The sequence below is a fragment of the Pavona decussata genome, unplaced genomic scaffold, assembly GCF_977016875.1.
Source record: "Pavona decussata unplaced genomic scaffold, jaPavDecu1.1 SCAFFOLD_280, whole genome shotgun sequence".
Taxonomy (NCBI): domain Eukaryota; kingdom Metazoa; phylum Cnidaria; class Anthozoa; order Scleractinia; family Agariciidae; genus Pavona; species Pavona decussata.
The window spans coordinates 702,501-720,378 of record NW_028145681.1 but is presented as its reverse complement, the minus strand read 5'-3'; the positions used below and the strand labels follow the sequence as shown (position 1 = coordinate 720,378).

The 17,878-nt window shown below is 38.8% G+C and overlaps 2 protein-coding genes across 6 annotated transcripts in view; one reads left to right on the top strand and one right to left on the bottom strand.

Annotated features, from left to right (window-relative positions):
• The window catches only part of LOC146455324 (D-ribitol-5-phosphate cytidylyltransferase-like), a 31,789-nt gene extending 17,065 nt beyond the window's left edge, over nucleotides 1-14,724 (bottom strand). For 3 of the 5 annotated variants that reach the window (XM_085094401.1, XM_085094400.1, XM_085094402.1), the window contains exons 1-6: nucleotides 14,582-14,724; nucleotides 14,010-14,065; nucleotides 12,768-12,831; nucleotides 11,756-11,811; nucleotides 5,087-5,150; nucleotides 1,938-2,018 (exon numbers count right to left, since the gene is read on the bottom strand). In XM_085094401.1, the coding sequence (XP_084950527.1) occupies nucleotides 1,938-2,018; nucleotides 5,087-5,150; nucleotides 11,756-11,811; nucleotides 12,768-12,831; nucleotides 14,010-14,065; nucleotides 14,582-14,686 (426 nt within the window). In that variant the 5' untranslated portion in view covers nucleotides 14,687-14,724. Of the gene's footprint in view, nucleotides 1-118; nucleotides 1,005-1,937; nucleotides 2,019-5,086; nucleotides 5,151-11,755; nucleotides 11,812-12,767; nucleotides 12,832-14,009; nucleotides 14,066-14,581 lie in introns of those variants that run through there. The other 2 variants (XM_085094399.1, XM_085094397.1) reach the window with 2 other exon arrangements.
• Nucleotides 14,725-17,715: 2,991 nt separating this feature from the next.
• LOC146455322 (solute carrier family 23 member 2-like) overlaps nucleotides 17,716-17,878 on the top strand; it is a 21,796-nt gene continuing 21,633 nt past the window's right edge. The window contains exon 1 of the mRNA XM_085094472.1: nucleotides 17,716-17,863. Coding sequence (XP_084950598.1) covers nucleotides 17,825-17,863 — 39 coding nt within the window. The 5' untranslated portion in view covers nucleotides 17,716-17,824. The remainder of the gene's footprint in view (nucleotides 17,864-17,878) is intronic.

The following is a 17,878-nucleotide window of genomic DNA, read 5'->3' as shown; positions in this document are numbered from 1 at the left end:
GAAAAAAACCTGAATTAGTGGTAAAGCACATTCAATATTATCTAAGGCAGTATTGGGGGGAGGGAGTGAGGTTTGCATAACTGTGTCAGTAAACAGAACTAAAGCCTGCGCAATTTACCTTCAACAATTTGCGACACTAACTCTTCACTTGGCCAGCGAGCAGGTCTATTTCTTGTCATCCACTCGGCTGCTTCAGCTGGCCATCCATCCACTGGCAGAGCGTACACAAAGTCGTAGCTGTAGCCCTGCTTAACTGGAAGAAAATTTGAAAACGCTGGGCCCGACGTCGTAAGATCCGGCAACCTCTCCAAAATTCGTCTTTTCAGTGAGACATTTGTGACAAATCCCTCGGAGTCAATATCTTCAAACAAATAATCACATTGTTTATCTTTAAGATATTGTCTTCCGTACTGGGAAATGCGAACTTTGGCATAGCCAGGATTCTCCGACAGATGCAACACGCCAAAGTAATCGGGACGTTTTTCTGTTCCAGAATCTTCACCATCGACCTTTGTCTCATTTAACGCGATGAGCAACTTTTTGAAGATAATGTTGTAGTCGAAATCGGTGGTTGGAACGAAAATCTGCTCTCCAGATTCTGTCTTGAGTAATCTCGTCATGTGGAGATTATCAAACGAGCTTCCCGATTGTTGAAGTGCAATTTCGTCCGTCAGACTTTCGATTTTCCGCAAGCACTCTCCCATCCTCTCTCGTAGATTATTATAGAATTGAGCAGTTAGCCCGTGAGAGTTAACAATCGCCACGATAGCACTGCAAAACAAATTGAAACGCTCGTTTCCAGCAGCCATTTCACTTCCGGGTTGCTATCAGTTTCGATTTGTTGTACTACTCGACCGTGGGAGACTGGTGACAAGGCTAGGTAGCGACGCCTGGTAGATTTTGATTTAATAATATTTCTAAAGCGCGTTTGTTTATTAAAATATCTGATAAACCTGTTCAACAGTTCAAGCTTCGTTTTCTTTTTTGGTTTTTTTTTTTTTTAATCTTCTTTGAAGAAGAGGATGATCAAACATAGCTACAGGATACAGAGCCACTTAAAGTTACTAATTCGCCGAGTGGTTTGACTCAATTTTTGGACGATAGCTAGGCCAAGGCCAAAAAACTTTCGGACGCCTTCTTGGTCCGTTTCGGACGTTTTTCCCTGAAATTCCAGACAACAAACCGAGAGGATAATATAACCTCATCTTTAAACGCGTTCATCTGACCGCCCAGTTAATATGACCCGTTTTCTACGCTGCGTCAATGGTTTAACAGGTTCCATACGCCTGATGGACTTGCTTCTTCATGAACTTGGTATTGAATAGTGAATTCTAGTAACAAGACGTCGGAAGGGTTTGATTGGTTCACATTGCACTGGGCTCTGCTTGTTTATTTCTTTAATTATTCAAATGTTGAATGTAACAGGTTACATGAAAAAAATCCTGACCCGCTCTTGGCTGTAAAGAGCATGGAGAAACTGCTTTGTTTACCCTGTCCTCCGGTTGGCATTCTGTATTTGATTACAGTAAATATTTCCTTACCCTTAGAATTTGGCTGAACGTTGGCAACATTTTTTAATTCGATTTTTGCCGGAACAGGTTCTGTTCAAGTCTTCCCTGCGTCATGATATTTTCACTAAAGGTTTTGTTTTTGTTTGCTTTGTTTTGTTGTTATTGTTGTTTTTTGGCAAAACATTTTTTTCTTCATGCCCCAACACACTCTCCCTTCATGGCCCTGCAGGAAAGGAGGGTTCAACCCAGTCTCCATCCAGTTCTATATGAAAACAAGGCAATCTGTACTAAGGTAACCCTCTTTGCTAGTGACCTGAAAGGAATTTAACCTGCGACATATTGCTCTCAATACAGGCACCCAATCAGCTCATCCAACCATGGCCTGAATTGAATACACTCCACACAAAAATGCAAAATGCCACTTACCCCGTGCTTCTTAGCTGCCAATGTCACACTCTGTAATATTTGTTCATCAACCAATGGTCGAACAGCATCATGAAGTATTACCTAAGCAAACAGATAACAATAAACAAAAATACCAAAAGTAATGCTACTGCTGACAGAGAAACCCTCTTTCTTGTAACATTGGTTTTCATATGCCCTCCAAATACCAGCTAACTGACGATTCCATTAAGTATTTTTTGTAAATGTCCCACTATTGGCAAACAAATATTGACAAGCAGGTTTCTCAGAAAAAGACATATTTCTGTTTTAAAGAAAGTAAACTGTCTTTCGTACGATAACTTTCATGTTTTAGATCATTTTAGTGTTGTTCTATCGGGGTTTTTTGTTTGGTGTTTTTCTGAAAATTTGGGGAAATCCAGAAATCCAAGATGACTACTGTTTTAGAATCACGACCGAATTTTCACGTCATATGACGTCATCACTTCCCGCTGTGGACCTCAAAGGAAACATCTTTTGCTGGCTATCCATTATCCATCCTACCAGTTTCACTGTCGTAGCTTCAATACATTCGGAGTCATGGAGGGGAAGTTTCCCCCCTCCCCGGTCCCAGGAGACATTTTCGATTGAGCCAATCGGTACGTATAATTTATCCCTTAATTTCAACAATTCACACAAACCAGGTGTCAACACTTGGTTGACTTTGTTGCATACGCTAATGTGAGCTATTAGCCAATTTATTGCCAAGTTGCTCAAATGATCAAAGTTGTCAACAGGTCTCCCTAAAGTGAGAAGTTCAAGGAAACTAGAAAATCTCTTACCAATTGGTATTTTCCAATCACATGAAAACAAAACTTTATAAATATTCTCCATCGCACTATTCATTAAGGATACTTCCTGGGTTCGCAGGTGTCCTTTGGAAAAAAAAATTCGTACGCGCGCAAGTTTTAATAAACCTCTAACAAACTATATATCATTATAAAGCTTAATAAATGTAGTTTCTATAAAAACGTTCCATTGAATTAATCGGTTATCGAACGCCGCGCGAAGAACGAAATCGCTGCACAGTGTTATTCACAAGGCATCAATCAACAAAAAGGTGTCAGGCTTTTTCGAAATTCTGATTGGTTATTTAGATATCCACGTCTAAAGTTTGAGTAGCAAAAAATATTTGAGGCGTGTTGCGTAAACAGTCGCCACGGGAAAAATATTTTGAAAATCAAAATTCCCTGACACCTTTTTGTTTGTCATTATTCCTCGAATCTTCTGGCCAAATTTCACGACAATCCGTCAAAACTACATACCCTATTAATTCGTTCAAAGTCGACATACTCTGCCAAAATTCAAGTGCGAGTTTTCGCTCGATAAAGGTTTGCAAGAAAAACAAGCCTCCACAGGAGATTATGACACCTCATTACGTCGCGAGCCAATCGAGCAACAGAACCCCATGGTGTCAACAACAATAGCACAGAATTTTGCGGAAAAAGTATCGCGTTGCAGACACGTTTTAGACTCCGCTGTTGTAATCGAGCGAGATGGGGAAAGTGGCGAAAGGAAAACGTAAAAATCAACCAGGAAAATGGGGAAAAACCAAGGCTAACGAAACCGAAAGCACGTCAGCGGAGAGTTTGAGGAGTGCACTGATATCAGAGATGAAATCTATTGGCTAGATTGTTCGTTTTGATTGCGTGTAATGTAATTTACGCTTCAAGCTAAAGCGATTATTCATTTCGTATCAAAGGAAATGTATAATGAAAGAAAATCGCATTTTTACTGTTATTTAGGTACGATGGTGATTTCTTCGTAAGAAATCTTTAAGATAGCGTGGAGCGGAGCAAAAAGCGAGAGAAAGAGCCACGCAGAACGCGTTTTCTCCAGTATTACACGTGAGCTCATGCCCTTCTGGTGAGTTCTATTTCATCGGTCCAATTCTGCTGATTTTATGTCAATGTTTCATTACAAACGCGCAGTAAAACATTATTTGGTTTTATCTCGCTGCAGAAGAAAGAAATCGGCCCAGAGGATGCAGAATATGGTATTTGATATTTTCACAGGACGCTTGCAAAGTTACCCTGCAGGACTTTTGCACGGCAATCGACCTCTGTGTACTTGATCCAATAACAGTGGATAAATTTGAAGGCCACTGCTCCAGTTCTTCGTGATCACCTTCGACAGAACCTTCAGCGTCGACTAGAGTTTCTTGGTCGAACCAAGAGCCATTGTTGCTCTCTGCAAGATCACGTTTTTGATCTTCGCTGAAACCTATCTTTCCCTTTTTCTTAGAACCTGGCTTCTTCTGGGATTTTAATTATCCACAGGCTCTCTTCATTTTTGGATGACTTTTCCATGTGGGAAGCACGAAGAATATAAAATTCGAAGTGAGAAATTTTCTGCAGGCGAGATGTAAACAAAATATGCTTATTTTCTAAGAGCTCCCGGATGAAGCGTTTTGCCGCGAAAATTCCTCTGGGGCGTCTCGCACTAAGATTATGACACCTTTTTATTTATTTACTTTTATATGGAAATACGTTTTCTTAAATATCTCGCGCTTTTTTAATATTTTTCAATTTTTTTTTCAGTAAATGTTAGATAAAATCCCCAAATTCTATTTGGTCGAAAAAAATGTTTTTTCACTTTTTCACCCTATCGAACCCAGGAAGTACCCTTAATCCGCTCGTGAACATGTTTCATCACCAGGCATCTTGAGCTACAAACATGTTTAGTTCTGCTGTCCTCAGACGTTTAAATAATTAATTATACATCCCGCTCAACTCTTCACATTTTTCGTTTGCAGAGATTGAGAAAACGCAATAGTAAATGTACCGCATTGTAAGGATTTTGGAACAGATGTTACTGTGGTGGAAATAAGCATCATGTCTCAAACGTCATCGTCCTTGGGTTCTTCCATTCAGTTCCTTGCTTCAAAAAAACCTAATATTTCCAAATTTGAATCTAACACCAGGATCTATTTTAAACCAATCTGTGGGTGATGTGGCTTAATCCTCTCTAAATTTCATGCACTTTTTATGATGAGTAACTTGTGCAGAGCTGCTATTCTGCTCATGAAACCACTTTTAGCAAACTTTGAGTATTATCACCCTCAGTGATTTCCTCTAACTCAGTCATGAAGCATTTACACTAAAGACCACCAAACAGTACATTATAGCACTTACAACAGAGAGAGCAGATCTGCCATCTACAGTGAGAGCCTGGATACCATTCCATATTGACTTGTGCCTAAAGAACAAGCAAAACTGACCATACGTCTAACCTGAACAAAGTTAAAGTTTAACTTTAACTCCTTGTACAACATACAATACTTTCACTAAAAATGTTAGGTCATGTTAATGTATAAAAAGTACTTACACAGCATTCGCCCTGTTCATGCGATGATTCAAAGCAAATTAAGGGTTTTACGCAAGAGTATCATATTTGACATTTTCGCCTTGAAATCCAAATTGCTCCAAATAAGCTTTCTTTTGGGCCAGAGACTGATTATCATGAAACAAACTTCTAACAAAAACAATGAATTAGTTTCTTGCTTTTCGCTTAAATTCAAGTGACCTGCACAAAAGAGGAATTGTTGTTCACTGATTTGTTTTGTTTTTTTAAGATAATAGACACAACTTACTGGGACTTGGTTAAGCTGACTGCGGTTGCTCAAAATAGAGGTGAAGTAAGGGACAATTGAAATGAGGGGATCAGCTTTGAAAAAATAAATACGAATTCAACTTTAACTTTTAATTCCAAACAAAGAATAAGTCTACAACGAAGTTATAACATAAATGCTTAACTCAAGATGCAGATATTACAGGACTAAATATACACATAAAATATAAGAAGGCATCTTGAAAAGGAAGTTACGAGGTTACCCTTTGTAAAAAGTACCTGAAATTATGCAATGTTTGCAACGTTTGTAACAATGAAACTGTGCAATGTTTAGTTAAATTACCCGTAATAAGTCTGTAATAGAATTATACAATTTTATAACACGTATGGCTGAAATATACTGTACTAAATTCTCCGTAAAAGAAGCTACGTCAGTTTCTCACTAGGTAAGTCAACTATCTAAAATTTATGGGATTCAGTTTTTTTACGTCCGAGGTAAATATTAGAGACCAAAACCAGTCACGTTACAGCCAAAAGAACAAATTGCAAAACAGAAAAAAATGTTGTGGCTCTTTTTCCGGTAAATTAACATCACAAAGTTACAAATTTGCAATTGCTAGTAATGGCGTTCAATATTACTTTGTCTATAAAATAAAAAATAAAATAAAATAAGTGATTTATTTATTTTTCTAAAATCTGAGCCTTCCCTTGATGGAACATTTGAAACCCACTAGTTTGTGCGTGCCCTAAGAATGCTGACAGTAAGGAAATTAGTAGTCTTTGATTTTCTAACATCTTGTCCGGGTTTTTGTGTTGAAGTAATTAATATTAGTTTAAAGCTCATGTGACCCGCCATGATTTCATCCACGATGGGCAGTCGAGACTCGGCAAACAGCGATGGAGTTTCCGGAACTTTCTCTGCTTCCTGTTCACTGTCTTCACTCGTTTCACCGTGGCCTGGCTCTGGTCCAATCTCCCGATCTAGGGTGGTCTCCATTTCATGGCTGCTACTGATTGAGCACATATCACTCCACTGCGTATCACAAATGGAATGCGAATCAGTTCCACCTGGCTGTTGAGCCTCTCAAGTGAATCAGGGGCGTTGTGGTCTCGTTTCCTTTCGCCACCCGCAATAGAGTACAACCCTGTAATATAACATGAGACAACGTTAAAAACCAATCTACAAAGTTCCCCTGAGTAATAAACCATCCCTCCTCAGTTCAGGGAAACTTGGCCCTCGATGTGTGTGCACGGTATAAGAGAGATTTAGAATCGCGTTTACGCCAAACGGCAAACGTGAGATTTGCGTTTATGTTTTCGCGAAGAAATTAGTACACTGATGAGAATAGTGCAAAATAATCCTAACCTTTGATGCTAACGCGAAACTGAAAACAGTGAGTGGTAAATATGTAGGATAAACATGGTCACGTGGTCAATTCTGCTGTTTGCCGTAATTCTAAATCTCTCTATTATTGTGATAGGGGGAAATGACATAACACAACAGTGACACAGTCCAGTAGTGTGTGCTACACTTGAGATATCAGATACAAGAAAGATCCTCGCAGTTAGTACGCAACTTAAGCGGTTGCAAAAAGAAAGCCTGAAAAAAATTCAGGCTTGAACGAACCGAACCCATGACCTCTGCGACGCCGGTGCAGTGCTCTCACAATATGACCAGCATCACAGTCATAAGTATTAAAACATGAAGAAACTTCTTCGTAATGTTTCAATACAGTTTTTCGTTTAAGTTACGTTATTGTCTATAACATGTCTATGGCCATGAACCTAAATAAGAACCTGACAAACGGAGCAACAACTGAACAAATCAGAAACACAAAATGAAAGCTCAAGCAGGCGGAAGAACGAGCGAAAATGGTCACTTAAAAGACAAAATGAACGTGTCACCTTTTTTTGGCAAGTAATTCATGTTAAGGTACCATATAGTCACCTATATAACCCTAACCCTAATCCTCCATATAGTCACCCTTACCTTACCATGAATTATATGCCCTTTTTATCTCGGCAGCTCCACGATTTCGTTGTCGTCACCTGCACTTGTTTCCGCCCGTGGTTCTGACTCTGGTTAGTTCACGGTAAGGTTGGCTTCACACCACTCCGGGTGTTTGAAGTTGAACAATCGCTCGTCATCTGCAATTGTCGCAAATTGTGTAAGTAAGAAGATTATGATTACAACTTGTTTCTCACATCTGCCGCATCATGAAATTCAAGGTAATAAAATATTGTAATAAAATGATCAGCATCCGTAAAGCATCAGCAAGCACAATGTACAGCGTACTTGAGGTGTGTTCGCCACTACATCATGCTTTTGTTTACTACTAAATGTTCGACCAAATAGACTCCGCTTTACTACCGGTACAAAAGTTGGTTCAGTGTACGTGATTCTAATTTTGACTTCATGGCCACCTCGCTTCATCACTCCACAAAATCAGATCAAGATCATTTTTCTCACGTGGGAAAAATTCTAACAACGAAACAAACACAACCGCTTAATAAGCTCTGCGCGGCCAACGAAGAAGTAACCCTTAGAGATACAGACAATACAAACCAAGTCTAGTGTTCATATTCTTGAATTTTTCGCCACCTATATTCCGGATTGATCTGACATGGAGAAAACTTCGAGCGGTAACAGGACGGTAGAAATTTGAGCCTTTAACTGATAAAACCAACCATTCTAACGTGTAACTTACCGTTTATAAACAGTATCTCAGCCCTGACTTGCTACCGTTGCCAATTCACTGTCACTACCGCTCCTTCTTTCAACTCGGCACATCATTTTCCACAATTAACCGAGTCGGTTCAATGCCAGTTAACTTCTCTCCTCTGGAAAGAAGAACAACGCTTTGAGGGGACGCCTTCCCGTTTCTTTGCACAACTGTCTTAGCGCCATGAGGGTTCACGAGAATTCAACAAGGCGCGCGTAACACTGAGAAACAAAACTAAGATACCGCCCTTTAATTGGATATGCCAATGCTTCACATCTGTTTAAGTTTGCATTTTACATTTGCGGATCAAAATCTCTGTATTTTCATTGGAGAAACGTACTTGAAAAGATTTATTATTGTTTGTGTTAATTCTTGTGTTATAACTTCCAACTCCGAGTCAGTAACTCATGAAAGCAAAACTAGAATAGTTAGACTTTCACCTCACTCACAGGGAAAACGTGTTTCTGTAATAGTAAGCACCTCGCGGAAGACGAGGCCAAATGTAACATTTGTATAAACTAGAAGTAATCATTGTCATTAGTTTGGTGCGTTTAATTCAGTTCAATTAAAGTTGATGTGAATAGTCATTGACAGCCAGTCATTGATAAATTAAAGACAATCGCTTAATGACGCAACACTGAATTTGAATGGAGCGTGGATAAAAATTTAATATCAATGGCTGATGGTTGTGAAAACTCATTACCAACGTTGTATTTATGCGCGAGTGGCCCAAAAATAGCACGAGTCTCTCGTTTACTTTATAGACTACCAGTAGTCCATTATTTTTCTTGGGGACGGTAAAGGCTCGTAGTCTATTTATCTTTGTTCATATTACCTTCAAGTTTACAGCTCTTAGGAGCATCTATATAACTTTATATACTTCGTCTGCTTGTGATAATACTTTTGCTGTTACGAAAGACCTGTTGCGTGCCTTTAGATTTATCAGGAAGACAAAAGCTTGCGAAACTTTCGGTTGCCTCAACAAAATTGGATTAGTACACAACACTGGGTATTACAAACCGCTCGAATTTGTTATTACCACCGCTAGTTTTGATTGGGGCACGGTGTTAACTTTGCGCATATCACACAGGTTTGTTCTTGATAAAGGTACTTTTTCAGCCAGTGACACAAACATACTCGGAAAAACAAAATCCGAGTGCTCCGTATCAGGAGTCGAACCTAAGACCTTCCGATTACTAGTTCGGATGCTCTACCACTGAGCTACAGGAGACTTGTGGGAGTCTCATATAGCTTAATCCTCTATCATTGTGGCCAGTCGGCCAAGTTCGCAATGAGGCAAACATTCATCGTTTATTCATTCCGAGGTGATGATATACGTGTAATGTCGTTCCTTTCACCTGTGCCCAAGTCATACTTGTTTTAGACCTTTGACAAAACTTATTTTTGATTTCTTCGAATCGCGTTCCATTTGTCTATTGAACCAAAAGGTTCGAATTCTACCCTCCACCGAGCAAAAACAGAGCGCTGCTTCGCGTGGCTGAAGGAATAACTGGCCATAAAATTGTGATCCCTACTCAATAACTTTATCAAGTAATCAGCCCATTATTTTCCCGACCTTACAAGACTCGAGCCTCAATACTCGATTCTCGCGAGAATGGAAGATTGAGTCGAGATCAAGACACAAAAGAGCAAGAGACTGTCAGCTTTCTTTTAACCGGTACTGTCGGCTTATTCCTGCTACAGTGTATTATAAATACAGAACTATAAGTTTCGCAGATCAGATGATAACCAGTCTCTGGGCCTAAAGAGAGCTTATCTGTTCAGCAATTTTGATTTCAAGGCATAAGCAGTCACAACTGTAATCACATACGATACTCTTCCACAAAACCCTCCAATTCCTTTTCAATGACAGGGTTTAGTCACATCTCAGTAAACGCCTAGAGGCTTACTTATTATTGGGTTATAAGAGATTTAAGTGACTGCAGTGTTTTCAGGAGGAAGACAGCACGGCCAAGTAGTTAGGGCACCAGTTAAGAATAAATGACTTTATCTAAGTATCAATGAGTTGAACATCATGCAGAGCACTAATAGTTGGGGACACTCTTCTGATCAAATTTGAAATTGGAAATGTTGGTTTTTGAGAAGAATGGAAACCGGAGTACACAGAGTAAAAGGACAAGAACCAACAACAAACTCAACCCATATATGGGGTCAAATTCGGGAATTGAACCCAGGCCACATTGGTGGAAGGCGAGTGCTCTCACCACTGCACCATCCCCGCTCCCTCAGAAATTATTACAGTCAATCCACATCACGCATGAGCGGTATTATTGAAATTTGAACGGAGTTTTGAAATTTACATGTCAGTTTTGAACATCGCCAACGAGATTTCAAAGTTCCCCTAGAAATTTCTCTAGTTTATTGATGATATAAGGCTATGAATTTTTCTTTACATTACGGCATTAAGTATTGCAGGAATAACAATTGTTTCCCAAGTATTTCGAATCTTTTTCCAGTTAATGCATCTTTTTTGGAACCACTTCCACAGAAATGTTCAACACCCCATTCAAATGCCGGACATTACATAGAGGAATTCCAATGTTCATTCCATTCTTGGAAATACTGGTCACGCGTGACATGGATTGACTGTAATGAAATCCATGGTCAAGTCTCATTTTGCCTTCTTGCCGGATTAGTTTCACAGGCCACTTCAACTCCAGAACCACACCGTGAATAGCCAACAGTTCTCTCTCCTGCCAGCTAGGATTTTTAACTTATTGTAACATTGAATTTGAAAAATTTGTTTCCCAATTTCCTGAGTGGAGTGCCTGTAAGCTACATGTCACTGGATAGCTATGTGCAAATATAATTAAATCATTAATATTGCTGTCACTACAAACTGGTTCACATTGGACTTTGTAATAATGTTATTCAAATCTCCATTGTAATGCACCAATCAACCTTATTCTAACCTTCAAAATCCTCCTTCCAGACATACCCCAGGCTCTGACCATTTTCTGTGCCCGGGGATTAAGGCATTTGACTCAAAAGGCCTTCTAGAGGGGGTGGGGTGGGGGGGGGGATTTGAACTCTACTGGGCTGGGTGTGGAATTTAGACCTGAAATGTCAGGTGTACACCTTTCTTCTTCTGACAGAATACAAGTGGTTCCTGATCCATGGTCAAGTTCAAGGGTGAAAATGTTGCTTTTGTGTGCAATTGGCTCACCAAAAAGGTTCTCCACAAACTTTGCAGTGTTTTCAAAGGTATGTATAGAATTTTTGATTGATTGTAAATTAACCAGTTTCCAAAACTAATGGCATATATACCAAAAATTAGAACATTTGTTTTTGGGAGGGGCATTTGAGGTAGGGCATTGGACCACTCTTTTGTCCTGTGGGGCAAGAATTTGAACAAGCCAATTTTCAAAAGTTCAAATGCTTAGTGGTTGATGGGGGGGGGGGGGGGTGGGGGGATGTTGAAGTTTCAAAGCATTACAGCGTGACTCAGAGAGATTTCACAGTACAAGATTTTCAAATTTTTAAACTCACCTTGTAGATCCTCCACTGGTTAGTCTGACTTTAGTGTGTGAAAATTCCCTGAGGACCTAAAAACCCACATGATGGAACAAGGAGAGTTTCAGCCATTGCATCTTACAGTACATTTTAGCATTAAAGTCTGTGTCCAATACAACTCATTTGGATAAGATTGAACAGGTTTCTGTGCATGAAGCAGTAAGATTTATTACTGCCACTCATGGATGGGATGCTGGTCCATCAAAGGGCTACATTCCAGGTTACTGGGACCTGGCAGGTACTTAGCCAAGGCATGGAATATTTGGGTGGAGTTTCTCTACCTTCTCAAATAGCAACTTTTACTGCATTGGAATATGGTACCCCTTTTATCGGCATAAAACAAAAATTGTACAACTTTCTCATACAGACAGAAGAAACCTACATCAAGATCAGTACAGCAGAACTATTCTTATGTGTAATTATCTTAGTTCCACTATTTGGAATGGGCCCTCCCGGGATAGTAGCATTCATCTAAGGTGAAAAATGTGGAGTAACGTTTTCTGTCTAAGGAAACAATTATTACAGTTACAGAGACCAAGCCAAGAAAAAAATTGCTAAAAGCTACTAATTAAAATCAGGCAATGGTTGAAAGTGTTTTTCCTTCGGTATACGTATTGTTTCATTGTTTACTATCCTTTGAATCCTTTGTATTACATTGTTTTATTATTGCAACACTTAAAACTGCCCATGGTTTTGCAAAACAAGAATATTCTATTTGATACATTGATGTTTTTTTCCACAATTTTAAAATGAAATGACAACCAAAAAACTGATTAGTGATCAAAACTTGATAAGAATGATGTTCAATATTGCCAGGAGAGGTATGTACTTGGGTATTAAAAGATCAGGGAGGCATTCATGAATTTTTTTGGGGGGACAAGCGGGGAGGGGGGTAATATTTCTGATCAGTTCTAATGGGTCACGTTATAGCCTATGGACTACACAAGATACAGTACCCCTCCTGGGTCAATAACTTGAAACACATTACCTTCTCTGCTTCCTTTAAGTAATTGCCACTGATAGGCACAACAATTTCTTTGATCCAAGACACCCTGAAAAAAAGCATTTAATATTTGAAAAATCGACCTTACAGCCTTTCACATACCGTAAATGTTCGAATTAGCGCCCAGCTTCAAATAAGCGCCCGAATTTCGAGTTAGCGCCCCTACTAAGGCTCAAAAGTTGTAATAAGCACCCCCCCCCCTTCAAATAAGCGCCCCCCCCCCTTTGATGAAAAAGTCTTAAGAATGTTTTGAGTTCACAAAAAGTTGTTTTCTATAAGGTTTTTGAATTTTTATGATGCAGTTTGGTTTTAAATAGAAATAAAGAATGTCATTTTGAGGCTAAAAATTGATAAACAAAATAGGTGCCCCACTTCAAATAAGCGCCCCCCTCTCACCTTAGAAAATTAACTAAGCACCCCGGGCACTAATTCGAGCATTTACGGTAGACCAATTTAGTGACCCACAGAATCCCTTCAAACCCAAACAATGTTTCATTAAAAGTGTTATTGACTATTAGATGTGGTGACCCACTTAATGCCTGGCAAATGTATGACTTCCAGTACAAGTTTTCTATCCTACTCCCTTTTCTATCTCTTCTATCACAAAACAAGAGAAGTTGACTCAGTTATCGAAAAGAGTGGATTTTTTTACCTACACAACCCAGCATGAAAACAATTTGTTTGGGTCACTTAACAGATTGATCACCAAGTCACGAAGATGACTGAATTCAATGCTGTGAAATTATAATAATGGCCAATAGTCCCCAGTACAGTCCTAGAAAATTGGTCAACAAGAAGTACAGTAATCACAGGAGCAGACTCATCTCAATAAGTGTTTGACTGATGGTTGCTAGCGAAGATTATCACTCACAGTCATCTGTCAGTAAGAAGGAATCAGTTGCATTCAGCAATGTCGATTGATTTCAGTTCCTGGCTGGACATTTCTGCCTTATGGAGCACAGGAAACTGAGCACAGCAACATAATTTTATAGGTTTACAATCATTGATTTAGCATGGGGGTTGTCGTGTTATGCATTGTTAACTTGTGTGTAGCATCTTTTTAGGGTCTAATACACTAACTTACACTTAATTTTCCAGTATTTAAGGGGGAGGTATTTCATGACACTTTGTTGGAATTTTCTTCTAACAAATGAGTCATTTTTCTTTCTTTGAAATATCACATTTTCACAATTAAAAATAATTAACACCTCTTGACAAGCCTCTTACCTTTCAAATGCTCCTAAGGTATAACTGATCAATGGTCTTCCCATAATTCGATAAAACTATGGGACAAAATAAAATACTATTATTTTATTTTTATTGTATTTCAACATCAGTATGGATTTCTTCCAAGATGGGGGAATTCAAAGAGAGAGTAAATGTCATTGAAAAATTTGAAGTGGTGAAAACTCCACATTACGAGCAGATGATAGCTGCCAAGTCCCCAGCACGGCACTAATAAGCGCATAAAAGTTATTTGATTAATTCTATACCAACAACTCAAGGAGATATCTGTCAAGTTAACTTTGAGTGGGGAAAGAATTGCGCACAGCAAATTATACTGTCATACTAACCCTCCTCCAAAAACGACGAGCGTGAATAAAGTGTGAGTCGCAAAATATGCGGAAATCTTACCTTTACCTATAAGACTTAAATTTTATTTCAAGTACTAGTTATTACTGTATAGGCTTAAATAAAAGCTTGTGTATTGGAATGTTGTTGGCAGTGAGTCACGATACACATTCATTCAATAACTGAGTGAAGTATGAACTTATTATTATTCTTTCAAGGTTAAATACCTGCTTAGGCAGCTCCATATTCATCCTCACACCACATCCTCCTGCTGGTAATACAGCTACAACGTCAAGTTCCTCCACACTGTTTGGTTCTTCGACCGCCGCCATTTTGGACCTGAACTTCGCTTTAGTCCCCCAAGCGGTCAACCGACAAACTCGTTCCTAGTCTCTTTGAACCAAAAGACACTTGCGAGCTTCGTTCTCTTGGTCTCTTGGAATCGTAGCAATAAGTTTTCAATAAGTTTTATAGCTTTTTATATTGTACTGTGGGGTCTCTATATTGAAGGCATTATATAATTATCGTACCGTGAGCTGTTGGATTGATCTCCACATGGCATCTCAAAACATCGTGTCCTACACATTTTTTTAAAAATTTGAACACATTCAGCCGGGGCGTGGGGGGTAGGTGGGGGGGGGGGGGGGTGTGGGGGAGAAAATTTATTTCAGGGCGAGAAAGACATCTGTCCTGAACTCGTTTGGAAACTCTGCACCGCGATGCATTTTCTTGAAGGCTGAGACGATTTTTATTTCTTCTTCAGTATCAGAACTCCGAGGTTGGACGTTACTATTGATTTTTTTTATTTAGCGCTAACGATGGTTAATCTCTTTAAAACGTTATTATTAATTAAGTAGCAAATTATGTTAAATTATAATGCTATATATATTTAGCTGATATAAAGCAAGGGATAACAGTAGAATTCAAGTGCATGGCACCAAAAATGAAATTAATATTTTTGTTGCTGTTACTGTCAGGTTGTTGTTGTTGCTATTGTTATTTTTGTTTTAAGATCGTTGCCAGTAAACAAAATATTGAGTCAAGCTAGCCTAAAATAGATTGTTCAGTGGGTTAGTATTATTGATAGCTACTCAAAGTTTGAGCCATGGCCACTTGTTGGTGTTTCCAAATAAAAAATTAAGGGGCGAATGGTTTGAATGGGCCAGCAGTATATTTCCTATAACAATACGCCCTTAGCTTCTTCTGTCGCTTGGAAAGGTAATATTGACTTCAGCTTCCGTACTAAGTATTGCTTTTTTCCAATGATTCCACGGAACAGTTTGGCACTTTTACACTACTTCTATTCTTTCATGTGTAAACTTTGTTTTTTTTTCAGGCCGTATGCATACAAAGTTCCTTGTTTTGCGGTTAAATTTACGGAGATTTATACTCGACTAATACTTCACGTTCCATGATAAACATTTGGCCGATTACTCAGAACACATAGAATACATCGTAACCCGAGTAAAAGTATAATTATAGCACAAGAGAATGTGCTTGACTTGCCTAGCAAAAGCCAGAAATAAAGTTTTTTTCTATATCACTCTCGAAAGTGTTAAAAAGGATTCACATAGGCCTATCAATGACATTAAATGTAATCATTGGCCTATTTTTTTGTGTCATTTTGAATAGCTTAAAAGCATATTTGAATTGATTGAATAGTCAAAATAATGGTTTAGTAGTGAACAGAAGCTCAAATCATTCATCTCTGGCTGCGGATGGCTAGGATGGAAACGGATTGCAACTTGAAAAAATTGGCCAATTTTTCAAGTTCTTCCTGTGTATGTTAGTCTCAAATATACCCTGAAGAAGAAAGGCCGTGCCTTTCCGACGAAATATTGTTTAATATACTTCCCCTGACCGTGAAATCAGGCTTGCTCTTTTTTAGATTATTTTAGAGAAGTCGCTAAAACCTGATTATAGTTTCTTCTTTCTCGCAGGAATCCCTTAGTATTTTCTTTCCAATGCTCTCACAGCAATTTCATGTTAGAAAATAGGTTCTCTGTGATATATGTCAGCAGTTTTGACCAAAATACAGCAAGATCGCCGTGACAGTGCCCCTTTAATTAAATGTTCAATTTAGAAAATTTCTTTGTCAATTTCAATGCAATGTTTCTGTAAGCTTTTTGTAGTTAAGTTTACAAATCATTTTATTTTCAGTCTTCTTCTTCTTCTTCTTCTTCTTCTTCTTCTTCTTCTTCTTCTTCTTCTTCTTCTTCTTCATTTTTATCTAAGCCTAATTTTCGTCATCATTTATTTGCCGCTTTATGTGTATAACAAATTATTAAAAATATACAGCAAGTTGTTAGGCGAGGAGACCTCAGGAAACCACCAGGCCTATTGTTGACGGATCTTGTGGGGCCACTTGACACGATTGACAAGTTGAGTAAAATCATAGTTCATCATAAACACTGAAAGAGTCGGAAGCACACAGAAAAGTGTTTTTTTTTTCTCTTCCATGATGAGCCACGTTCAGCTAAGGCCGTTTACATGCATGGCTGATTTTTTTTAATTAACAATTAGATTATGAGCTCGAGATTTCTATCGCGTGATAGCTGATGAGGGCGCAGTCCGAATCAGCTATCATGCATAGAAATCGAGGGCGAATAATCTGATTGTTTTAGTTTAAATCTACTAGTCGTTCAAAAGTAAACAAGTAAATTATTTAATTATATCCTCATCGCAGAAGCTTCGAAAACGCGGCGAAGCGGCCGCCATTTTGTTGAAAACCGCTACTCATTATCTATCACAGAATAGATAGCGAGTAGCGTAGCCAATCAGAGAACGGCATTCGTGATAGAACACTATTAGATTTATACTAATGCGATTTTGATGGCGATATTTGCGGTGATTTTAGCCCGGAGGTAAGGGGCGTATGCATTTTCGAGGCGTTTTCTAGAACATTGTGTGATATTAAAAACGCACGGAAGCTTCAAGAATATCAGCTGCGATTTTAAGCTGCCCATAACGGAGCACAGTTAAACAAAAGCAATAACTTTTGAAATGGGGTTTTGCGGATTTAGCAAATTTCATAACGCCGGGGCAAGAAAATCGCTAATTTCAATAACAGGGTTTCATTTTGAAGGCAAAATCCTCGTAAAATAGTGTCTTCAAATGGAGGCCTGGTAAACCTATTCCAGTGCTCCCGCCCCCACTTCCTGGGCGTTTTTACCGCCCGAGTACTTGTACGTTTATAAAGATATGTAAACTTCCGGCGATTCTCGGGGCGATTTGAGATTCTGCTGCAATGAGACCAGACTGCACACTCGTGCCTTTAGGAATCCCAAATATTATACGACCTTTCAGTGACCTTGAGCAACAATATTACGGAAATATAAATAAGATTTATCATGGGTCAATTAACCGGATACCGAATTTGCATTTTGAGACCGACCACAACTGACTCGGGCTGTTCAGGCTCGCTGAAGTGCTTTTCCTAAATTAAAGTACATACGAGTTAAAGACAAGCGATGGAGGACCAGAATTCCCATAAAATCAAAGACATTACGGTGAGAAATTTAGAG